This window comes from Netta rufina (genome assembly GCF_964035555.1).
Source record: "Netta rufina genome assembly, chromosome: 32".
In the NCBI taxonomy this organism is placed as follows: domain Eukaryota; kingdom Metazoa; phylum Chordata; class Aves; order Anseriformes; family Anatidae; genus Netta; species Netta rufina.
Window position 1 is genome coordinate 107,603 of NC_140156.1, and position 19,120 is coordinate 126,722.

The 19,120-nt window shown below is 69.0% G+C and overlaps 3 protein-coding genes across 3 annotated transcripts; 2 read left to right on the plus strand and 1 right to left on the minus strand.

Moving 5' to 3' along the window:
- Nucleotides 1–541: 541 nt before the first annotated feature.
- On the minus strand, nt 542–4,255 carry CYP4F22 (cytochrome P450 family 4 subfamily F member 22; the record flags this gene model as incomplete). Its single annotated transcript, XM_084304003.1, has 12 exons — nt 4,056–4,255; nt 3,565–3,709; nt 2,993–3,046; nt 2,786–2,913; nt 2,406–2,533; nt 1,960–2,227; nt 1,581–1,647; nt 1,371–1,500; nt 1,145–1,278; nt 993–1,057; nt 821–903; nt 542–719 (listed from the first exon to the last, which is right to left on the minus strand). Exons 1-12 carry the CDS (start codon nt 4,224–4,226, stop codon nt 542–544), a joined length of 1,551 nt encoding a protein of 516 aa, XP_084160129.1. The 5' UTR covers nt 4,227–4,255.
- Nucleotides 4,256–5,290: 1,035 nt separating this feature from the next.
- On the plus strand, nt 5,291–8,362 carry PGLYRP2 (peptidoglycan recognition protein 2; the record flags this gene model as incomplete). The annotated part of the gene is made up of 5 exons (XM_084304074.1): nt 5,291–5,342; nt 6,317–7,153; nt 7,387–7,597; nt 7,703–8,060; nt 8,192–8,362. The coding sequence occupies 5 exons, from the start codon at nt 5,291–5,293 to the stop codon at nt 8,360–8,362; spliced, it is 1,629 nt and encodes a 542-aa protein (XP_084160200.1).
- Nucleotides 8,363–10,271: 1,909 nt separating this feature from the next.
- RASAL3 (RAS protein activator like 3) lies at nt 10,272–18,748 on the plus strand (the record flags this gene model as incomplete). The annotated part of the gene is given in 19 exon segments (XM_084304046.1): nt 10,272–10,671; nt 11,215–11,339; nt 11,421–11,505; nt 12,357–12,445; nt 12,533–12,615; nt 12,694–12,730; nt 12,732–12,827; nt 13,163–13,261; nt 13,628–14,170; nt 14,688–14,832; nt 15,006–15,150; nt 15,468–15,704; nt 16,062–16,263; nt 16,418–16,521; nt 16,952–17,270; nt 17,754–17,876; nt 17,975–18,174; nt 18,448–18,523; nt 18,596–18,748. Coding segments are annotated over 19 exon segments (3,261 nt in total).
- Between the last annotated feature and the right edge of the window lie 372 nt (nt 18,749–19,120).

Genomic DNA, 19,120 nt, shown 5'->3' on the forward strand with positions numbered 1-19,120 from the left:
CCCTGAGCCGTGCCCGCTGGGTGACCCCTGGGGTGACCCCTGACCTGGCCTTGACCCCGGTGTCCTGCACGTGTCCGTGCTGGGGACACGATGGGGACACGATGGGGTCATGATGGGGTCATGATGGGGTCATGATGGGGTCACACTGGGGACACGTTGGGGAAATGCTGGGGACATGCTGGGGATGTGATGGGGAGATGTTGGGGACACATTGGGGACATGTTGGGGACACACTGGGGACACATTGGGGATACTTTGGGGACATGTTGGGGACACAGTGGGGACATGTTGGGGACACGCTGGGGACATGCTGGGGACACAGTGGGGACACCTGGCACAGGGTGGCGTCCCCACGGAGGGTGGCTTCCCGAGCCCCAGGGCACCTCCCTGTCACCCCCACGTCCCCCACCCCAACCCCGTGCCGCCACCACCACTCCACCGTCCCCGCCGTGCCACCGTTTATTCCCTGCTGGTGGAGCGGGGGGGACACGGCCACCGCCTGGGGTGTCCCCGTGTCCCCCTGTCCCCCCGTCCCCGCTCCTCAGGCCTCCTCCGGCAGCGGCTCCAGCCTCAGCCAGAGCCCGTCCTCGGCGCGGAGGATCAGCTCGGTCTTGCGGCGCACCGGCCTCGCCGGGTCCGGCCTCACGGCGAAGTGAGCCAGCGTCAGCGCCGCCACCACGCGCAGCTCGGCCATGGCGAAGCTCTGCCCGATGCAGTTCCTGCCACCGCGTCCCCCCCGGGGGGGTGTCACCGTCGGGCTCGGCACCCCAGAGGCTGGCGGGTGGCGCTCGGGGACGGCCGCGTCCCCACCGTGACTTACCTGGGCCCGGCGGAGAAGGGGATGAAGGCCAACGGGGACCGGCCCTGGCTGTTCTCCGGGCTGAAGCGCAGCGGGTTGTAGACCTAGGGTGACGAGGGACGCTGGCACGCCGTGGGGACACTGGTGACAGGGACATCCTGCAGCCCCACGGCCCTGCCAGCGGTGGCTCTACCTGGGGCTCGGGCCAGATTTCAGGGTTGTGGTGGGTCCCGTAGATGCTCATCAGGCAGATGACCCCTGGTGGGACGGACACGGGGCCGCCTTACGGACCGGGGAGCGGAGGGACGGGGACGTTGGGGACGTTGGGGACACCTCGGGGCTTACCCTTGGGGATGACGCGCCCGTCACGCATGGCGATGTCCTCGGTGCAGCGCCGGGACACGGCGGTGACCGGGGGGTGCAGGCGGAGGCTCTCCTTGATGCACATGGTGGTGAAGGGCAGGCGGGACAGGTCGTCCCTGGGGGGTGGGGGGGTGCAGGACAGTGACACCGGGGGTCCCCGAGCTGGGTGGCCGAGGGGACGATGACACCAGAGGGGGGGGTCTCTCACCACTCGATCTCTGCCACGTCCCTGCCCTTGAGGAGCTCGCGGGCCTCCTGGCGGCACCGCTCCTGGTAGTGGGGGTGGTGGGCCAGGTTGTAGAGCAGCCAGGCCAGGCCGCTGGCCGTCGTGTCGTGCCCTGTCGGGGACAAGGAGAGGGTGAGGGGACATCCAAGTGTCCCCGTGTCCCCCCCGATGGCACCCTGTGGCCTCCCTCACCCTCGAACATGAAGGTGTCAGCCTCGGCCGAGATGTCCTCGTCCGACAGGGTGTTGCCGTCCTCGTCCTGCAAGGGTGAGGGTGGATGCTGAGGGTCTTCCCGTGCCCACCATGGCCACCGGTGACATCCCGTGGCCACAAGAACGTGGCCGGCCTTTCCCATGGCCACCACCATCCCCTTATAGTGGCCAACCCTTCCCAGGGCCACCACGATCCCCTTGGCCACCGTCATCCCGCTATGGCCACCACCGCATGGCCAGTCCTCCCCGTGGCTACCACCATCCTACCGGGCACCACGGCTCCTTGGCCATCTCCCCGTGGCCACCATCCTACCCCCAACCCTCCCCACGACCCCAGCGCCCCCGTCCCCGCCCCAAACCTTCGTCAGCAGCAGGAGGTCGATGAAGTCCATGCTCCTTCCCTGGTGGCTCTCCAGCCAGGCCTGGTGGCCGAGGCGGTTGAGGGCTCGGCGCCGGCGCTGCACCACGTCGGCGGTGAAGTCGTGCACCGTGGCGCAGGCGCGGGCGAAGCGGCGCCCGTCGGCCGAGAGGCGGTAGAGCCACGAGGGGTGATGGAGCAGCCGGTGGTGGCGCCGCACCACCAGGGTGCTGAGCTCCAGGATGGCCTCGATGTACTCGCTGGGCTGCCTGCGGGATGGCGGGGGGGACCGCTGGGGACGCGGCCACCAGCGTTTTGGGGGGGAAAACACCAAAGGGACGGTGCCGGGGAGGTGGCACCTCGCTGGGGACAGGGCTGATGGGTGTCCAGGGAGGGATGTGAGGGGGTCGGGGGGGGTCCTTGGCGTGGGGACGGGGCCGCACTCACTCCTGGCAGCGGCTGTCGTGGCTGAAGATGCATTTCTGGAGGCTGTCGAGGGTGAGGAGGCTGAGGTGCTCCAGCACGTTCAGCTCCGCCGCGCCCCCCGCCGCCTCCGCCGCCGCCCGCCACTTGGCCTGAGGGCAGGGGGTGACGGTCAGGGGGTGGGGGGGTGGGATGGGGACAGGAGGCAGGGGTTGGGTGAGGGGAAGGGTCAGGGACCGGAGTCTGGGTGTGGATTTGGGTCAGGAACCAGGGTCTGGGTGCGGATTTGGGTAAGGAACCAGGGTCTGGGTACGAATTTGGGTAAGGAACCAGGGTTTGGGTGAGGATTTGGGTCAGGAGCAGGGGTCCGGGTGCAGGTCGGGGTGCCGGGGGTCCGTGCTCACGTGCATGATGTGGGTGCTGCTGTTGAAGATGCTGACGTAGGACTTGAGGATGTCGAAGTGGAAGGCGGGCGTCAGCAGGCGCCGGTGCCGGGCCCATTTGTCCCCGTGGCTCAGCAGCAGCCCGTCCCCTGCGCGAGGCTCCCTGTGCCATCTGTGGGGCACCCATGGGTGCTGCCCTCCCCACCCCCACCCAGGGACCCCACTCACCCAGCCAGGGCTTGAGGAAGCCGTAGAAGAGTTTGTCCTTGGGAGCAACGAAGGCTGCAAGAGAGGGGAACGAGGACATCCAGCGGGGAGGGGTGGCACTGGGGGTGGCACCAGGTCCCCTTGGGGGCTTGCAAGGGGCTTGGGGTTCCTGAGGAGCGGGGATCCCCCCCCCTTGTGCACCCATGGGGGGGTGTCACCACCACGGGGTGGGTATTTGGGCACAACCAGGCCAATTTTGACAATTTGGAATGGGGACCCTCGAGGACAGGTCCGTGGCCACCATTGGGTGCTGGGCACAGCTGGGTCACCGAATCAGCCCCGGGTGACACTTTTGGGTGACTCTGGGGCCCCTCGAGGACAGGTCGGTGGCCACCACGGGGTGAGCATTTTGGGTTGCCCATGGCTCACACCTTCGGGCAGCCCCTGGCGTTGGGTTGGTGGCCACCGGGGGACGGCACAGCCGGGCCACCCGCAGGTGGCACCTCTGGGTGGCCCTGGGGACCCTCCGGGACAGCTCGGTGACCCCCGTGTCCCCCCCCCCCCCACCTCCAGCGTCCCCCATCGTGGGCTACCTGAGGCCAGGAGCACGGGGCGCAGGGTGTCGGGGTGGAAGAGGCGGAGGACGGGCAGCCACGGGGACACCCACCAGAGGCAGCCGCGGCGGTAGCGTGCCACCAGCTGGTCCACGTCCTGCAGGCCTTCCTCCGTGTTCTTCCCCTGCGCCACGGGGCACCGCGGGCTCACCGACAGCTCTCTCCCTGCCGTCACCCCCCAAATGCCACCGTCCTGCCCCTCCCCCGTGGGTGTCACCACCCGGGACTTGCTGTCACCCCCAGGTGCAACCTCTCCATCCCTCCTGCCCCTGCCGTCACCCCAAGTGCCACCACCCTGCCCTGCTTCCCCCCCAAAAGCCACCCCTCTGTCCCCACTGTCCCCATCCAGTTCCGCCGCCCTGTCCCTGCTGTCCCCGCCGGGTGCCACCACCTCCTTCCTGCTCCCCCCCCACCCCAAATGCCACCGCGCTGTCCCTGCAGCCCCTCCTGCCATCCCCGTGTCCCCTCACCATCCCGGTGTGCCCCAGCAGCCAGTTGCGCCAGGGTGGCCGGGGGAAGCGGTGCAGGTGGTGACAAGTGGCTCGGAAGCGGGTGACAGCGGCCACCGCGCCCGGCAGCCACCCCAGCAGCAGGGCGAGCAGCAGGGCGCCCAGGGGACCCAGCACCCAGGCGGCCACCATGGTCCCCCCTTGGCTGGGGACGCACTTTGTCACCCGGAACGGGGACGGGGCGAAGGTTGGGCCAGGGGTGGGGACGCAGCACGGCGTTGTCACGTGTCCTGGTGTGTCCTGGTGTCACTGTGCCACCGTGTGTGTGCTGGTGGCATTGTCCCCTGACACGTCCTGGTGGCATTGTCCCCTGACACGTCCTGGCGGTGTTGTCCCCTTCATGTGTGTCCTGGTGGCTTCATGCAGTGACACATGTGCTGGTGGCATTGTCCCCTGACGTGTCCTGGTGTCCTTGTCCCCCCCATGTGTGTCCTGGTGGCATCACGCCCCGACATGTCCCGGTGGCACCGCCATGCCCTGGCACGCCTGCTGGCAGCGTGTCCTGGCTGCTGGGCCACCCCTAGCACGCTGCAACCCTGCCACCGCACCCATGGGTGCTCTGGCCACCCACAGCATGGCGCAACGCTCCCACCGCACCCATGGGTGCTGGGGCAGCCTCAGCGTGGCACCCGTGGGTGCTGGGGCTGCTGGGCATGGGGAGGGGGGGCGCTCCCTGGCTGGGACCCAGTTTAACCAGTAGTGCAGGAGGTGGGGGAACTGGGCGGGGGTGGAAGGGGGCTGCAGAGTCGGTGCAGACACGCGTGCACATATGTGCGCACACACACGCATGCACACGCGTGCCATCACATGTGCAAACACCTCTGTGCACGCGTGCATGTGGACACACGTGTACGCACGGTGCGTGTGTGCACTCCATGTGCACTCACACGTGAGCACACACACGTATGTGCACACACACGTGTGTGCACCCCCCCAGGGACACTTTCATGCACACGCACACACGTGTGCACACGCACACACACGCAGGTCCCCTTCCCAGGCTCCACCACGCGCACACCACCTTGCACACGTGAGCCACCCACACAGCACACACGTGCCACATGCGGGTGCCACCCCCCGGTGCCCGTGTGTCCCCCCCCGGCCCCCAGCGGCCCCCGTGCCCTGGTGACACCCCCAGGCCTTGGGGACAAAGTCCGTGCCATGCATCGACCGGGGGCCGCGTCCTGCCCTGCGCCATGCTCCCCTGGCTCGTCGTGGCGCTCGGCCTCTGCGCCCGGCTTGGCACAGGTAGGGGGAGGCCCCGTGGCCGCGTGTCACCACGGGCCACAGCACGTCGCGACATGTCACGACGCGCTGCGGCCCCGCAAGCCCCGGTTCTGGCCCAAACGGCTCCAGCCACGCTTCTCTTTTCCCTAATTAGTGAGGTTTTAGCCCGAAATCGAGGCAGGTTGAGTGTCTGAGAGGGAGAGGGGGGGGGGAGTTTGGGGGGTGCCCCCACTTTTGGGTGCGTTTTGCTTCAATCGGGCTCTGGGTGCTCATACCGGGAGCTGTCACCTTGTTTTGGGGGTGCTTTTGCCCTTTTCTGGGTGTTTTTGCCCTTTTCTGGCACGCATCCATGCTGCTGTGGGGGATTTTTCCCCGCTTTCGGTGTTTTTGTCCTTTTCTGCGCGCCTTGGCCCTGCTCCAGGTACTTTCACGTTGCTCTCTGGATGCATTTGCCTAATTTTGGGGTGCATTTGCTCAATTTTTAGTGCATTTGCCCTTTTTGGGCTGCATTTGCCCTGTTCTGTCCACTTTTGCCCACCTCTGGGTACATTTGCTCTGCTTTGAGGGCTTTTCCCCATTTTTTGGGGTGCTTTTGCTCTTTTCTGGGTGCCTTCGCCCTGTTCTGGGTGCATTCACCTTTCTCCGGGTGCATTTACCCTTTTCTGGGTGCATTTTGCTGGGTGTTTTCCGTCTGTTTTGGGTGCTTTCCCTCTGCTTTGGGTGCTTTCCCCCTGTTTTTGGGTGCTTTCCCTCTGCTTTGGGTGCCTGCATCCTGCTCCGGGTGCATTTGCTCATTTCTGCATTCATTTGCCCCATTTTGGGTCCGTTTGCCCTTCTCCGGCCCCTTTTCACCCACCTCCTCGTGCCTTCCCCCCATTTCCCACGCAGCGTGGGTGCGCCTGCCTCCTTTTGGGTTCAGACCCTCCATTCCGGGGGCTTTCCCTTCCCAGTTTCGGGTGCGCCCCCCCCCACCTGCCTCCATCCCCCCCTCCCAGCTCTCCCCCCGCGCTCCATGGACACAGTGGTGCAGATGGTGGAAGCCCTTGAGGCCACCGAGGAGCTCAGCCTGCCGGAGCTGGCGCGGGCGCTGGGGAGCTGCAGCACCCCTGGGTGCCTCGCCGTGCTGGGGGACCCCCCCGATGCCCCCCTGGACCTGCCGGCGCTCAGCCCCGAGCAGCGGGCGCTGCTCACCCACCTCCTGCGCCCCGACCCCACGGCACCCGAGCGCAGCGCGGTGCTGGCCCCCGACGGCTCCACCGTGGCCCTCGCGCCGCTGCTCGCAGGCGTGGAAGTGGGGCTGAGGATGGCGGGGGGGTGGTCCGGCCCCACGCTCGAGCCCCGCGCTGCCCTCGATGCCCTCTACGCCGTCACCATCACCGAGGCGCTGGGGACGGCTTTCCTCTTGGCTCGTGCCCGCAACCACAGCGGGGCCACCCTGGGACCCGCCGGGTGCTGGGACGACGTGGAGAACCCCCAAAACTTCACCCTGCTGGGTCCCCCTTCGCCCGTCCCCGAGGCCGTCGCCAACGGGGCGCTGGATGGGGTGCTGCTGGGTGCCCGCTTGGCCGAGGGACCCGTCCCGCTCGCCCCCCTGCTCCGGAGCTACTACGGGACGGACAACGGCACCGCGAGCGGGCGGCCCCCCAGCAGCTACCGGCGCCGGGATTTCGGGGCGCTGACGGGGCTGAAGAAGCTGGAGGAGGAGGTGGTGGCGATGCTGCGCCTGCTCCGGGTGCTGCCGCCCACCCGAGGGCTCCTGGAGGACGTGGGTGAGGAGGAGGAGGCGGCCATCGCCCGCCGGGCGGCGCGGGACTTCATGGAGACCTTTGTCGGTAGGGAGGTGGCACCCCCCCAGGATGAAAAGTTGGGTGGGAGGGAGGGTGATGGGTGCCGGGGTGGGTGCTGGGTGCCAGGATGGGTGTCATTGTCAAGGTCTGAGGGCCAAGTGGTGACACTGGCGTGGCCGGACAGCACCGTGTCCCCTGGAGCGGGTCCCCTGGGACAAAGCCACGTCCCCAGCCAAGGGCAGAAGCCCCCCGCTGCCACCCGCTGCCTTCCCTCGCAGAGTGCCCGGCCATCGTCCCCCGCTGCATGTGGGGCGCCCGTCCCTACCGGGGCACCCCCAAACCCTTGTCCCTGCCCCTGGGCTCTGTCTACATCCACCACACCTTCGTGCCCAGCGCCCCGTGCCGCACCTTCGCCGCCTGCGCCCGCGCCATGCGCTCCATGCAGCGCTTCCACCAGGACACCCGGGGCTGGGACGACATCGGCTACAGGTGAGCCCGACGGCACCGGCACCCCGCTGCCAGCCCCGCCACCCCGCCGCGGCCCCCGTCACCCCGTTGCCATCCTCACCGCCCAACACCCTTGGGTGCCCGCAGCTTCGTGGTGGGCTCGGACGGGTACCTGTACCAAGGCCGGGGGTGGCACTGGGTGGGTGCCCACACCAGAGGCCACAACACCAAAGGCTACGGCGTGGGCTACGTGGGCAACTTCTCGGCCACCCTGCCCGACCCCGACGCCATCGCCTTGGTGCGCGACGGCCTCCTGCCCTGCGCCGTCAGGGCCGGCCGGCTCCGCCACGACTACGCCCTGCGGGGCCACCGGCAGGTGGTGAACACCAGCTGCCCCGGAGACTCCCTCTTCCAGGAGATCAGGACCTGGCGCGGCTTCGAGGTGGGCACCGGCTTCAACGGCATCCGCCGGGGGTGGGGGTTTGGGTGGTCCGAGCCCACCGAGGTGGGAGCGGGTCTGGTGCCGGGACTGCCCGTGGGTTCTGCTCTCCTTGGCAGTGAGGAGCGGCCTCCGAGGGCGCTGCGCTGGGGGGGTGCCGGTCCGGATGGGTGCTGGTCCGGATGGGTGCTGCCAAGGTTGGATCCTGGTCGGGGCGGATGGAGGCCGGATGGGGGACCACGGACACCAGCCGGACCCCGGTCCAGACAGACAGACGGACGGCAGCCCGGACGGACGCTGGTGCGGGGGTGGGCAGCCAGGGGATGCCAGCCCAGCAGGACCCTGCCCCAGGATGTCCGCAGCCCTGAAGGGACACTGGCCCGCACGGGTCCTGCCGGGGTCCCACTGGCCCAGCACACCGTGCCCGTAGCCACGAGCACCCCCCTAATAAAATCAGTGCCAGGACAGCAGCTCGGCCCCTGGGGAGCGAGGGGGAAACTGAGGCACGGGGCGGTGGGCGGCCGGGGGGTCCCGCACCCTGTGCATGGGTGCGCACATGCACACGCAGGACCCGTGCCCATCGGGACAGCCCGAGCTGAGCCCACCTTGGAGACCCCCCGAGCCCCCAGCTGGGGTCGCCCACCCTCCCCACCCAGCCCCCGGAGGCGTCCCCGCACCGCCCCGTGCCGTGATGCTCCAGCGCCTCCGTCTCTGCCTCCCGTTCACTCTGAAACCTAACGATGGCCACTGAGCTGGACGAACACCGCTGGCCTCCGGCGCTTCCCGAGCGCCTGGCGGAGGGCCCGGCGCGGCTCTCCCGGCTCGGTGCCCCCCGGGGCCGTGGCCGAGCGTGATCCGGCCGGGCTGGGCGCCCCGATAACATCAGCGGGGCAGAGGCGGAGGTGAGGGTGTGACTGAAACTCCTGCCTGGTCACATGGGGAAGCCACGGCAGGAACCGGGGCGGCCGAGCCCGGGTGCCGAGGAGGCAGCAGGCGGCCGAGGTACGGCGGGGATGGGGGGGATCCGCGGGGAGGTGGCACCCTGGGGTGATGCTCCAGCCTCGGGAGCAGGCGGGGGTGGGAGGGAGCCAAAGGGGGGGGCGTGGGGTGCCAGCATGGGGTGAGGCAGCTCCCTGCTGAGCAAAGGGTGCTCTGTGGGTGCTGGGGGTGCTGGAGGTGCTGCTAGCTGGGGAGGGGGGAGAGTGCACCCCAAAAGCACCGGCACCACCCCCAGCTCTGGGGCACCCTCCCCAGCTCAGCGCCGGGGTGCTGCCACCCCAAAATTGGCGGGCGCCTGCAGCTCGCTTCCACCCTGCGGGTGCCCCCCCAAGGAAGCTGCGGGGTGCAACCAGCACCACGGGAGCAGCCCCCCTGCCTTGGCCTGCACCCACCCTGGGGTGCGGGGTGGGGATGGGTGGGGTTGGGGGGGGGTCACCCATCCCTGGAGCCCCCCCCAGCAGGCGTGGGGCACGCGCAGGGTGCAGGTGCCGGGAGGAAATGCCGCGGCAGCGCGGCCGCGATGGCGACGGAAACATCTCCGGCACCCGCCTGCGCCTGGGGCCGGGGTGGCTGCGGGGCCACCCACCCCGGGTGTCACCCCAACCCGGTGTCACCGCACCCCAGTGGCACCGTATCCTGCCGCCCCTGCGCCCCGGCACGGAGGGGTGCCACGGGGGGCAGCGTGGGTGCGGGGTCGGTGGTCCCCCTGCGAGCGCGGGCACCCACGGAGATGGGGAGCCCCTCGTCACGTGCGGCCACCCCACGGCCACCAGCACCCATCCCGAGCTGTCACCCCACCCCGGAGGGTGTCACAGCCGGGTGGCTCCATCCAGGCAGCCCAAGGTGGGTGCCCCACTTTGGGCAGCCCCAACCAAGTGCCCCTCATTTGGGTGCCGTTATCCAGGGCACCCCAGGGTGCTGGGTTGGGGTGTCCCCATGTGGGTGCTTGGACAAATAGGGGCACCTGGAGGACGGTGCCAATAAATGAGTGCCTGGATGGGGGGACACCCAGGGGAGCTGTCTGGATACAGGCACCCAAATTGGGGTGTGCAAATTGGGGAGCAATATAGGGGTGCCCCGATAGGGGGACATGGAAGGGGGTGTCCTGATAGAGCCCCCCCCAGGTGAGGGCACCCAGGTAACGGTGCCTGGATGGGGGTGCCCCAGAAGGGATGCTTGGAGAGGGGTACCCAAATAGGGGTGCCCACATAAGGGTGCCCACCCCGGTCCCCACCCCAGCCCGTGGCCGTGGCTCATGGGGCTCTCCCCATCCCGCAGATGGAGGTAGAGAAACCCCCAGCGGCAGCCGAGACGCCGACGCTGCTGAAGACCTACAAATGGCGAACGGCAGCACCCATGGGTGACCGGGAACCCGAGCGGGGCACGGGGTCCCCGGGCAGCCGGCGCTGGACCCGGCTGCAGGGCTGGAAACGTTCCTACAGCCAACCCGAATCCGACGGCCCCGACGATGGGGCTGGGAAGGGGGCACCCAAAGCCAGCACCCGCCGGTCCCTGTTCCAGCGGGCTTTCTCGGCCCCCTCCAAGGTGGCCAAGGAGCCACGGAGCCCCGAAGGTGGCAAGGCCACCCTGCAGAAGTATTTGCGCTCCATGTCCAAGAGAAAGGGCCACGGGGAGAGCGGTGCCAGGGCCGAGCGGGCGCACCGCGATGCTCTGCCAAGTACGGGAGTGCTGGGGGGGTTAGGGAGTGGGTGCTGGGGAGGGGGCGACAGTGGTGGGCGATGGGTGGCGGGCAGGGGACGTGGGAGATGGTCTGGGAGGAGGTGGGTGGTGGGTTGGGGGCAACGGGTGGGTTGTGGGTGAGGGGTGGTGGAGACCACGGGGGTCTGGGGGGTGATGGGTGGGTGCTGGCGAGGGGTGCAGGGGGCTGTGAGTGGGGCAGGATGTGGGGCAGGCTCTGCCGGTGCTGGGTAGGGGGGCACCCATGGGGGCATTGCCACGCTGATGGTGGCACCTCCACGGCCACGCGTCCTCCAGCACCGCTGCCCCCCTGGTGGCACGGCCACGGCCGCGTGGCTCCCGGCATCGCAGCACCCAGGGTGGCACAGCACCCTGTGGCCCCTAGCACCATCACCCCAACCACGCTGTGGCCCTGACTTGGTCACACCTTGGTGGCACGGCCACAGCCACGTCCCCTGGTGCCACCACGCTGACCATACGAGCACCCACCGGGTGGTCCTGACACCCTGCTCTGCACCCCCAGCCCCGGAGAGCACCCACAGCACCCCGACGGCCCCGCTGGCTCCGGCACCCGATGCGCCAGTGTGGGACGTCTCCAACTTCTCGCTGGTGGACGGACAGCTGATCCACGTGGGCAGGGACGAGGAGGTGAGGACACGGGGACCCCGGGGCACCCTGGGGTGCACGGGGTGCTGGAGGTGGCTGTGCCTGACCCCGCTGCGCCCTCAGGCTTCGTGCAGGAGCAGGAACCGGACCGGGAGCTCCATCTCCGAGAGCACCAACCTGCACCCAGCGGGTGGCAGGAGGGACACCGGTGAGCTGCTGACACGGGGCGCTGCCAGCTGCTGCTGCGAGCTCTGGAGCAGCTCCTGTGTGTGGAGCCTTTGGGCCATGCGCCACGCACCGTGCACATCGCCTTGCACCACGCACCGTGCCCCACGCCCCACGCCGTGCATCGTGGCCATGCCCCGTGCGATGCCTTGTGCCATGTTCCATGTTCCACCCCGTGCCCTCTGCACCGTGCCACGCACCCCACGCTGCACCATGCCCCACGCCGTGCCCCACTCTGTGCCCCGTGCCGTGCCCCACGCCGTGCGTCGTGCATTGCGCCCCGTGCCGTGCCCCGTGCCATGCCCCTCACCTTGCCCCACGCTCCGTGCACCACACCGAGCGCTGGGGCCTGGAGGAAGTCCTCCGTGCAAGGGTGCCGGGTGCCGTCACTGCTTCCTCCACGCTGCTGCGTGTGCTGATCCGGCCGATAAGCGCTTTCGGCTTCCTCCCCGCGCCCCCCATCAGCGCGGGCAGGCGCCACCGCCAACCAGCCATGGGCCCCCGCCGCTGGCTGCTCTGCGCCGCGCAGGGAGGTGAGTTCCCCCTCCCCGGACCCCCCCCCTACCCCCAGCCCCTCTGCACCCTTCTCCCTCGCGCCCACGAACGGGCTGCACCCGAGGCTTGGCTGAATTTTGGGGCTACAGGTGGGCAGGATTTGGCACCCAGAACCTCCGGGGGCAGGAGGGCTCCGTCCTCCCTCCCGCTTTGGTTGGTGTTTCTAAGGGTGATGTGGGGGGGTGGATTGGGCTGTATCCTGCCCCCCTGCACCCTACCGTGGTGTTGGGGGGCTGGGGGTGCACATGAGGGGGGGGCTGATGTGGGTGGCTCCAGCAGACTCGGCCACGGAGGAGAGAAACACACGGGCAGCAGGGAAAGGCACCGACAGCGACGCTTCGGTCACCTCCCAGTTCAGCAATGTCAAGGTGGGCATCCCGGGCCCGGCGCCACCCTTGGGTGCCACGCCGCACCCAGGAAGTGGCGTGGCATCCATCCCCTTGTCCCTAAACCAGGGCCTGCTGTGGAAGCGGCTCCGGGATCGGAAAGGGCGCGCGGTGCCCAAAACCGAGACGACGGCGGTGGCTGACGGCGAGAGGTACGGCCCCGTGGGAGGCGGCGGGGACGGTGGTGGGGACACCGGGGAGGGCCCCTGGTGGCAGCCGTGTCCCCTCAGGACCCCGAGCCAGAGCGGTTCGCGCGAGTCCCTGCTGCCCCCCGCCGAGCGCCGCCGAGCTGGACCTCACCGGGGACAACGTCATCATCCGGCCCGTGCACGGCAGCATCGTGGGGGAGAAGTTCTGCTTCCAGGTAACGGCCCCGGCCACGCACCCGGGACACCCTTGGGAGGTGGCCGGGACACCCAGGGCACCCTGCACAGGTGTCTGAGGCACCCAGGGCACCCAGAAATCGTGGCCATGCACCCAGGACACCCTGGAGGAGCACCCAGAGCACCCCAACATAATTCTCTGTCTGGCTCCTGGGGCACCCAGAGCATCAAGGGCACCCTGCCCAAGCCCCCAGGGGATCCCCGCTGGGCACCCAGAGCACCCTGGCACAGCCATAAGCACCCTGAGGCAGGTCCCAAGCCAGGACCATCCCCTGGGCACCCCGGGGTGCCTTCCTGACACCTTCCCTGCACCCAGATCATCACCGCTGAGGGCAGCCGGTCCTTTGGCTGCACGTCCTTGGCCGAGCGCGACCGCTGGATCGAGAACCTGCGCCGAACCGTGCAGCCCAACAAGGTGGGATGGGCACCCATGGGACACCCCCGCCACCCCCAGGGACACCCCCCTGGCACCCTGAGTATGGGTCCTGTCCCCACCCACGCCCCCTTTTGTCCCGAGGGCTTGGCTGTCCCCCACGTCCCGCTCCTGTCCCCTGTGTTCCATCCTGGCCCTGGCCCTCTGTGGAATTCCCTGTCCCCTCCTGTCCCCTCCTGCCCCAGTGACCCCTCCAGTCCCTCCATGCCCCCTCCTGTCCCCACATCCCCTCCTGTCCTCATCTCCACCCACAAACCCCCATGCCGTGTCCCCCCAACACCCCCACTGACTTTTACACCCCCTCCCTTACCCCTGACCCCACACTTGCCCCCCTTTCACCCTCCCCAGGACAACTGTGAGCGGCTGGAGCTGGCGCTGAGCCTGTGGGTGTACGAGGCGCGGGACCTGCCACCCAGGCGCCACCTCCGCTGCCACCTCCTCCTGGACGGCGCGCTCTTCGCCCGCACCACCGCCAAGGTGGCCGGTGCCGACGGCGAGCTCTTCTGGGGCGAGCTCTTCCAGCTGGCCGCCCTGCCGCCCGCCCGCGCCCTCACCCTCGCCCTGTGCCGCGATGACCAGGGCCACCCCTGCCAGACGGTGGCTTCTGTCACCGTCCCCTTGGCAGAGCTGGCGGCCGCCCGGCAGCCCCTGGAGCGCTGGTACCCGCTGGGCGGCCACGGCGGCAGTGAGCGGGCGCCGGCGGTGCGGGTGCGCGGGCGGTACCGGGAGGTGCGGGTGCTGCCCATCGTGCGCTACAAGGAGCTGGCCGAATTCATCACCTTCCACTACCGGGAGCTGTGCGCCCACCTGGAGCCCACCATCGCCGTGCGGCACAAGGAGGAGCTGGCCGGCACCTTGGTCCACGTCCTGCAGAGCACCGGGAAAGCCAAGGTGGGGCACGCCATGAGTGAGGTGTGGTGGACGTGGGGGGGGGGGTGGGATGGGATGGGTTGGGATGGGTTGGGATGGGATGGGATGGGATGGGATGGGTTGGGTTGGGTTGGGATGGGATGGGATGGGATGGGATGGGTTGGGTTGGGATGGGATGGGATGGGATGGGTTGGGTTGGGATGGGTTGGGTTGGGATGCATTGGGATGGTTTGGGTTGGGTTGGGATGGGTTGGGATGGGTTGGGGTGGGTTTAGTTGGGTTAGGATGGGATGGGTTGGGTTGGGTTGGGTTGGGATGCGTTGGGTTGGGTTGGGATGCGTTGGGATGGTTTGGGTTGGGTTGGGATGTGTTGGGTTGGGTTGGGATGGCATGGCATGACATGGTACTATGAGTGGGATGGGATGGGATGGGAAATTCAGTTCGAGGGGATTCCAGGAGACCCAGGCACTGCCCGGGCTGGGGTTGCCAAGTCCCACTGGGCCCACGGGTTGAGCCCCTCGACGTGGCCACCCCGCAGGCGTTCCTCATTGACCTCGGCGTGGCCGAGCTGGACCGCTTCGACGACCGGGAGGCGCTGATCTTCCGCGAGAACACGCTGGCCACCAAGGCCATCGATGAATACATGAAACTGGTGGGGGGCAAATACCTCCAGGACACACTGGGTACGGCCGGGCATTAAAAGGCTTTGGGGGCATTACGGGGTGCAGGGCGTGGGCGGGATGTTATGGGGCATTTCGGGCTGCGGGACACCCCCAGCACATCCCTGGGGGCTCGTCACAGCCGTGCCCGTGGTGGGGGCCGGCCAGTCCCTCACCAGTTGCCCCCCGGTGCCCAGGTGAGGCCCTGGCCCAGCTCTGCACCTCGGACGATAGCTGCGAGGTCGATCCCAGTAAATGCGCCGGCCCCGACCTCTCCGACAACCAGAACAACCTGCGGCAGGTCTGCGAGGAGATCTTCCAGCGCATCGCCACGTCCTGCGAGTGAGGGGCAGGGACAGGAAAGGGCTCGGGCAACGGGACGGGCACGGGAGAGGGCACGGGGACAGCCACCAGCAGGAAGACCCGGGGACGGGCTTGGGGACGGGCACGGGAACGGGTCCTGGCACCGGGATGGACACGGGGAAGGACACAGGGACGAGTCTGGGGACAGACGTGGGGGACGGGAACAGAGAAAGGCGCCACGCCTGGCATGGACACGGCGACGGGCACCGGGAGGGACGTGGGGACAGGTCTGGGACAGACACGGGACCATCGCGGGGGGACTTTGGGGCCACCCACCCCCCCGTCCGTCCCCGCAGAGCCTTCCCGGCGGAGCTGGGCGAGATCTTCGCGGCGTGGCAGGAGGAGTGCGCGGCGCGGGGCAAGGCGGCCATCGGGCAGCGCCTGGTCTCGGCCTCCCTCTTCCTGCGGTTCCTCTGCCCGGCCATCATGTCCCCCAGCCTCTTCGGCCTCGTCCAGGAGTACCCGAGCGAGGCCACCGCCCGCACCCTCACCCTGGTGGCCAAGGTCATCCAGAACCTGGCCAACTTCACCACGTAGGTCACGGCGCACCGGCGGTGCTGGTGGGGAGGGGGGTCCCTGTGGGGTGGCGGCGATGTCCCCTACAGCCCCTGCAGCCCCTACAGCCCCTACAGCCCCTACAGCCCCTACAGCCTGTGGCGTGTGCCCTAAAACGGCCGTGGGGCAGTAGGGATGTCCCCAAGGTGCCCTGAGGCCACATGAAATGGGGCAGCTCTCCTCCGTGGCATGGGGCTGCAGGGAGGGATCCCACATCCCACGGGGCACCGGGGACGTCCCCGGCACGCCACGGGGACACGGCAGAGCCCTCACCCGTGGTGGCTGGGTTTGGGGACGCGGCGGTGACGCCGGTGACAGGCCACCGCGGTGCCCAGGTTCGGCGAGAAGGAGGCCTACATGGGCTTCATGAACGAGTTCCTGGAGCACAACTGGGGCCCGATGACGGCCTTCCTGCAGAGCGTGGCCAACCCCGAGAGCAGCGTCCACATGGCCACCTACGACGGCTACGTGGACCTGGCCCTGGAGCTCGCCACCCTCCACCTCCTGCTCTGCGACATCTTCTCCAGCCTGGACCAGGTGCCACCACCCGTGTGTGTGTCCCCACGTGGGGCCGGTGACCCCGGTCTCCTTCTTGTCCCCGTGCGCTGAGCCGGGTTCTCGCTGCCACATGTGTGTCACCCGCCCTAGGGCCACCCGACGTCCCCGTAACGTCCCCGTTTTGTCCTGGCAGGCCACTCAGGAGGAGCTGGAGCCCCTGCCCACCATCCTCAATGCCATCAGGGAGGGCACCCCCGTCCCCGTCTCCGTCCGGCTCAGCTCCACCACGGAGCGAAGGTACCGGGGGGTGGGCAGGGGACACACGCGTGGGGCCAGCAGGGTGACACTGGGAGCTTTTTGGGGTGGTTCTGCTCCTGGTTGGGTCCGGGGTGACTTTGGGTTTGGGGTGACTGAGCCCAGCCGGGTCCCGGGTGGCTTTGGGATGACTCTGCTCCAAGCTGGCTTCCAGGGGTGGCCCAAGGGTTCCAGGTGCTGCTGTCAGCGGGGTTTGGGGGAGACTTCTGGTCCAGGCTGGGTCCGGGGGCTGTTTCTGGCCCCAGGTGGGTTTAGGGGCTGCTCCTGCTCTTGGCTGGGTCCCCCAAATGCTCTCAGACAGCCTCAGGGCAGTGCTGGCCCTAGCGGGACTCGGGGTGGTCCCGGTGGACCCCTCGGGGGTCCAACACCTCCCCGGTGCCCACCCGTGCCACCTCCCCCTCTCCTCGCCCAGCCCGGCGGAGAGCCACAAGCCGGGCTTCGTGCCCCCGCGGGACCTGAGCAAGCACAGCCCCCTCATCAAGAGCCAGTCCCTCGTCAGCATCCGCCGCGTCCGCAGCCGCGAGGACGGGACGGACGCGGAGCCGGGGCGGGCGCCGTCCCCGTCCCCGTCCCCTCGCCCCGGCCGGGAGCGGAGGAACGTGCAGCGCACCCAGAGCGTCCCGGCGCAGAACAAAGCCGCCCGCCGCCTCCGCAAGCAGAGCAGCGCCGAGCAGGTGGCGGGGACGCAAGGCGAGGACCCCCCGGGGGTCTCCGGCCCTCGAGATGCCACGGTGAGACAACCCCGGGACGGGATGGGGGGGGGGACGCCTCGAGGGTGGCAGCGCCACGGGGAGGTTTTGGAGGGGGATCACGGCGGAGTTTTGGGGGTGGTGGGGCCAGGATAAGGCTGTGGGGACCCTTTGGGGACAGTGGAGCCATGGGGACCCTTTGGGGACAATTGGGGTCCCTTTGGGGACAATGGAGCCGTGGGGACCCTTTGGGGACAATGGAGCTGTGGGATCCCTTAGGGGACAATTGGGGTCCCTTTGGGGACAATTGGGGTCCCTTTGGGGGTGGCAAGGCCATGGGGAACATTTGTGGTAGGATCACGGGGACCCTTTTGGGGAGGACGGGGCCATGGAGACCCCTCGGGGATCACAGGAGCTCAGGGACCCCTTGAGAAAAGACCGTGGAGACCCTTTGGGGGGCGGCAGGCCCCCGCCCTGCCGCGCACCCCAGGGTGCCCACGCTGACGGGTGCCCCGGGTGCCGCAGGGACGCTCGAAGCTGCGCTCGTCGGTGTCGCTGCCGCGCAAATCCACGGTGCCGTGGCAGCGCTACGCCGAGGAGGCGGCGGCGGCCCAGGGCGAGCTCTACGCCATCCGTCCCCTGGAAAAGGTAACCCTGGGGGGGGGCAGCACCCGGCCCGCCACCCACGGGGCCTCCCTCCTGACCTCTGCCCTCGTGTGTGTGTCCCCAAAAAAACAAAAAACCAGCACGGGAGGCTGATCGAGGCGCTGGGGAAGGAGGTGGCGGAGAACCGGGAGAAGCTGCGGCGGGCGGAGGCGCGGGCGGGCGAGCTGGAGGCGCAGCACCGGGGGCTGCGGCAGGAGCAGGGCCAGCAGCGCCAGCAGCTCGAGAGGCTCCGCCAGCAGCTGGACGAGGCCAACGCGCGCGTGGCCAACCTGGGAGCCAGGTGGGTGGCCCCAAAGCCTGGGGGGCCCCAAAGCCTTGGAGACCCCAAAGCCTGGATGACCCCAAAGCCTGGATGACCCCAAAGCCTTGGAGACCCCAAAGCCCAGGTGGCCCCAAATCCTGGGCAGCCCCAAAGCCTGGGGGGGCCCCAAAGCCCTGGAGACCCCAAAGCCTGGGAGACCCCAAAGCGGTGCCCAGCGCCCGGCTCTGCACCCCCCAAACCGCTTCCAGCTCCTGCTGGGGGTCCGGGCTCATCCCCGACCCGAAATTTTAGGTTGACGGCGGCTGAAGGCACGCGGAAGAAGGACCTGGAGAGGCTGAAGGCCAGCGAGGAGAAGGGCCGAGCGCTGGTAAGAGCCCCGGGAGCCCCGGGAGTGGGGTATGGGGGCCGGGCGGTGGGTACTGACACCGTCCCCTCGCAGGAGAGCCGAATTTCGGCGCTGGAGCGGGACCACACCGAGCTGCGCGCTGCCATCGCCCAGCTCCGGGGCCACCCAGTCAGGACGGGACACCGGGCCCCGGGGACACCGAGCTGGGACGAGGGCGGTGAAGACGCCCAGGCCACCAGCGTGTGACCCGCGGCGCCGTTCCCAAAAGCTGTTTGACCCCGATCCCAGCGGGATTCCCGTCCCCAAGGAATAAACGGCGTTGGTGTCGCTCGGAGCGGCGCCTGTCAGCACCCCGCGTCCTGGCCCCAGCTCCATGGGGGGGCCGCATCCATCCCCATGGGGCACCAGGCTTTAGGGCAGGGCCGCGGGGGCCCTTTGGGGGTGTCAAATTCAAGTCCAGGGGGACTTTTGGGGGTGACAGGACCATGGGGGCCCTTTGGGGGTGTCACATCCATGGGGACCTCTTGGGACAGGGCCATGGGGAGCTTCTGGGGCAGGGCCCTGGGGACCCAAGGGGACAGGACCTTGGGGGCCCTTTTGGGGTGTCAAGTCCAGGTC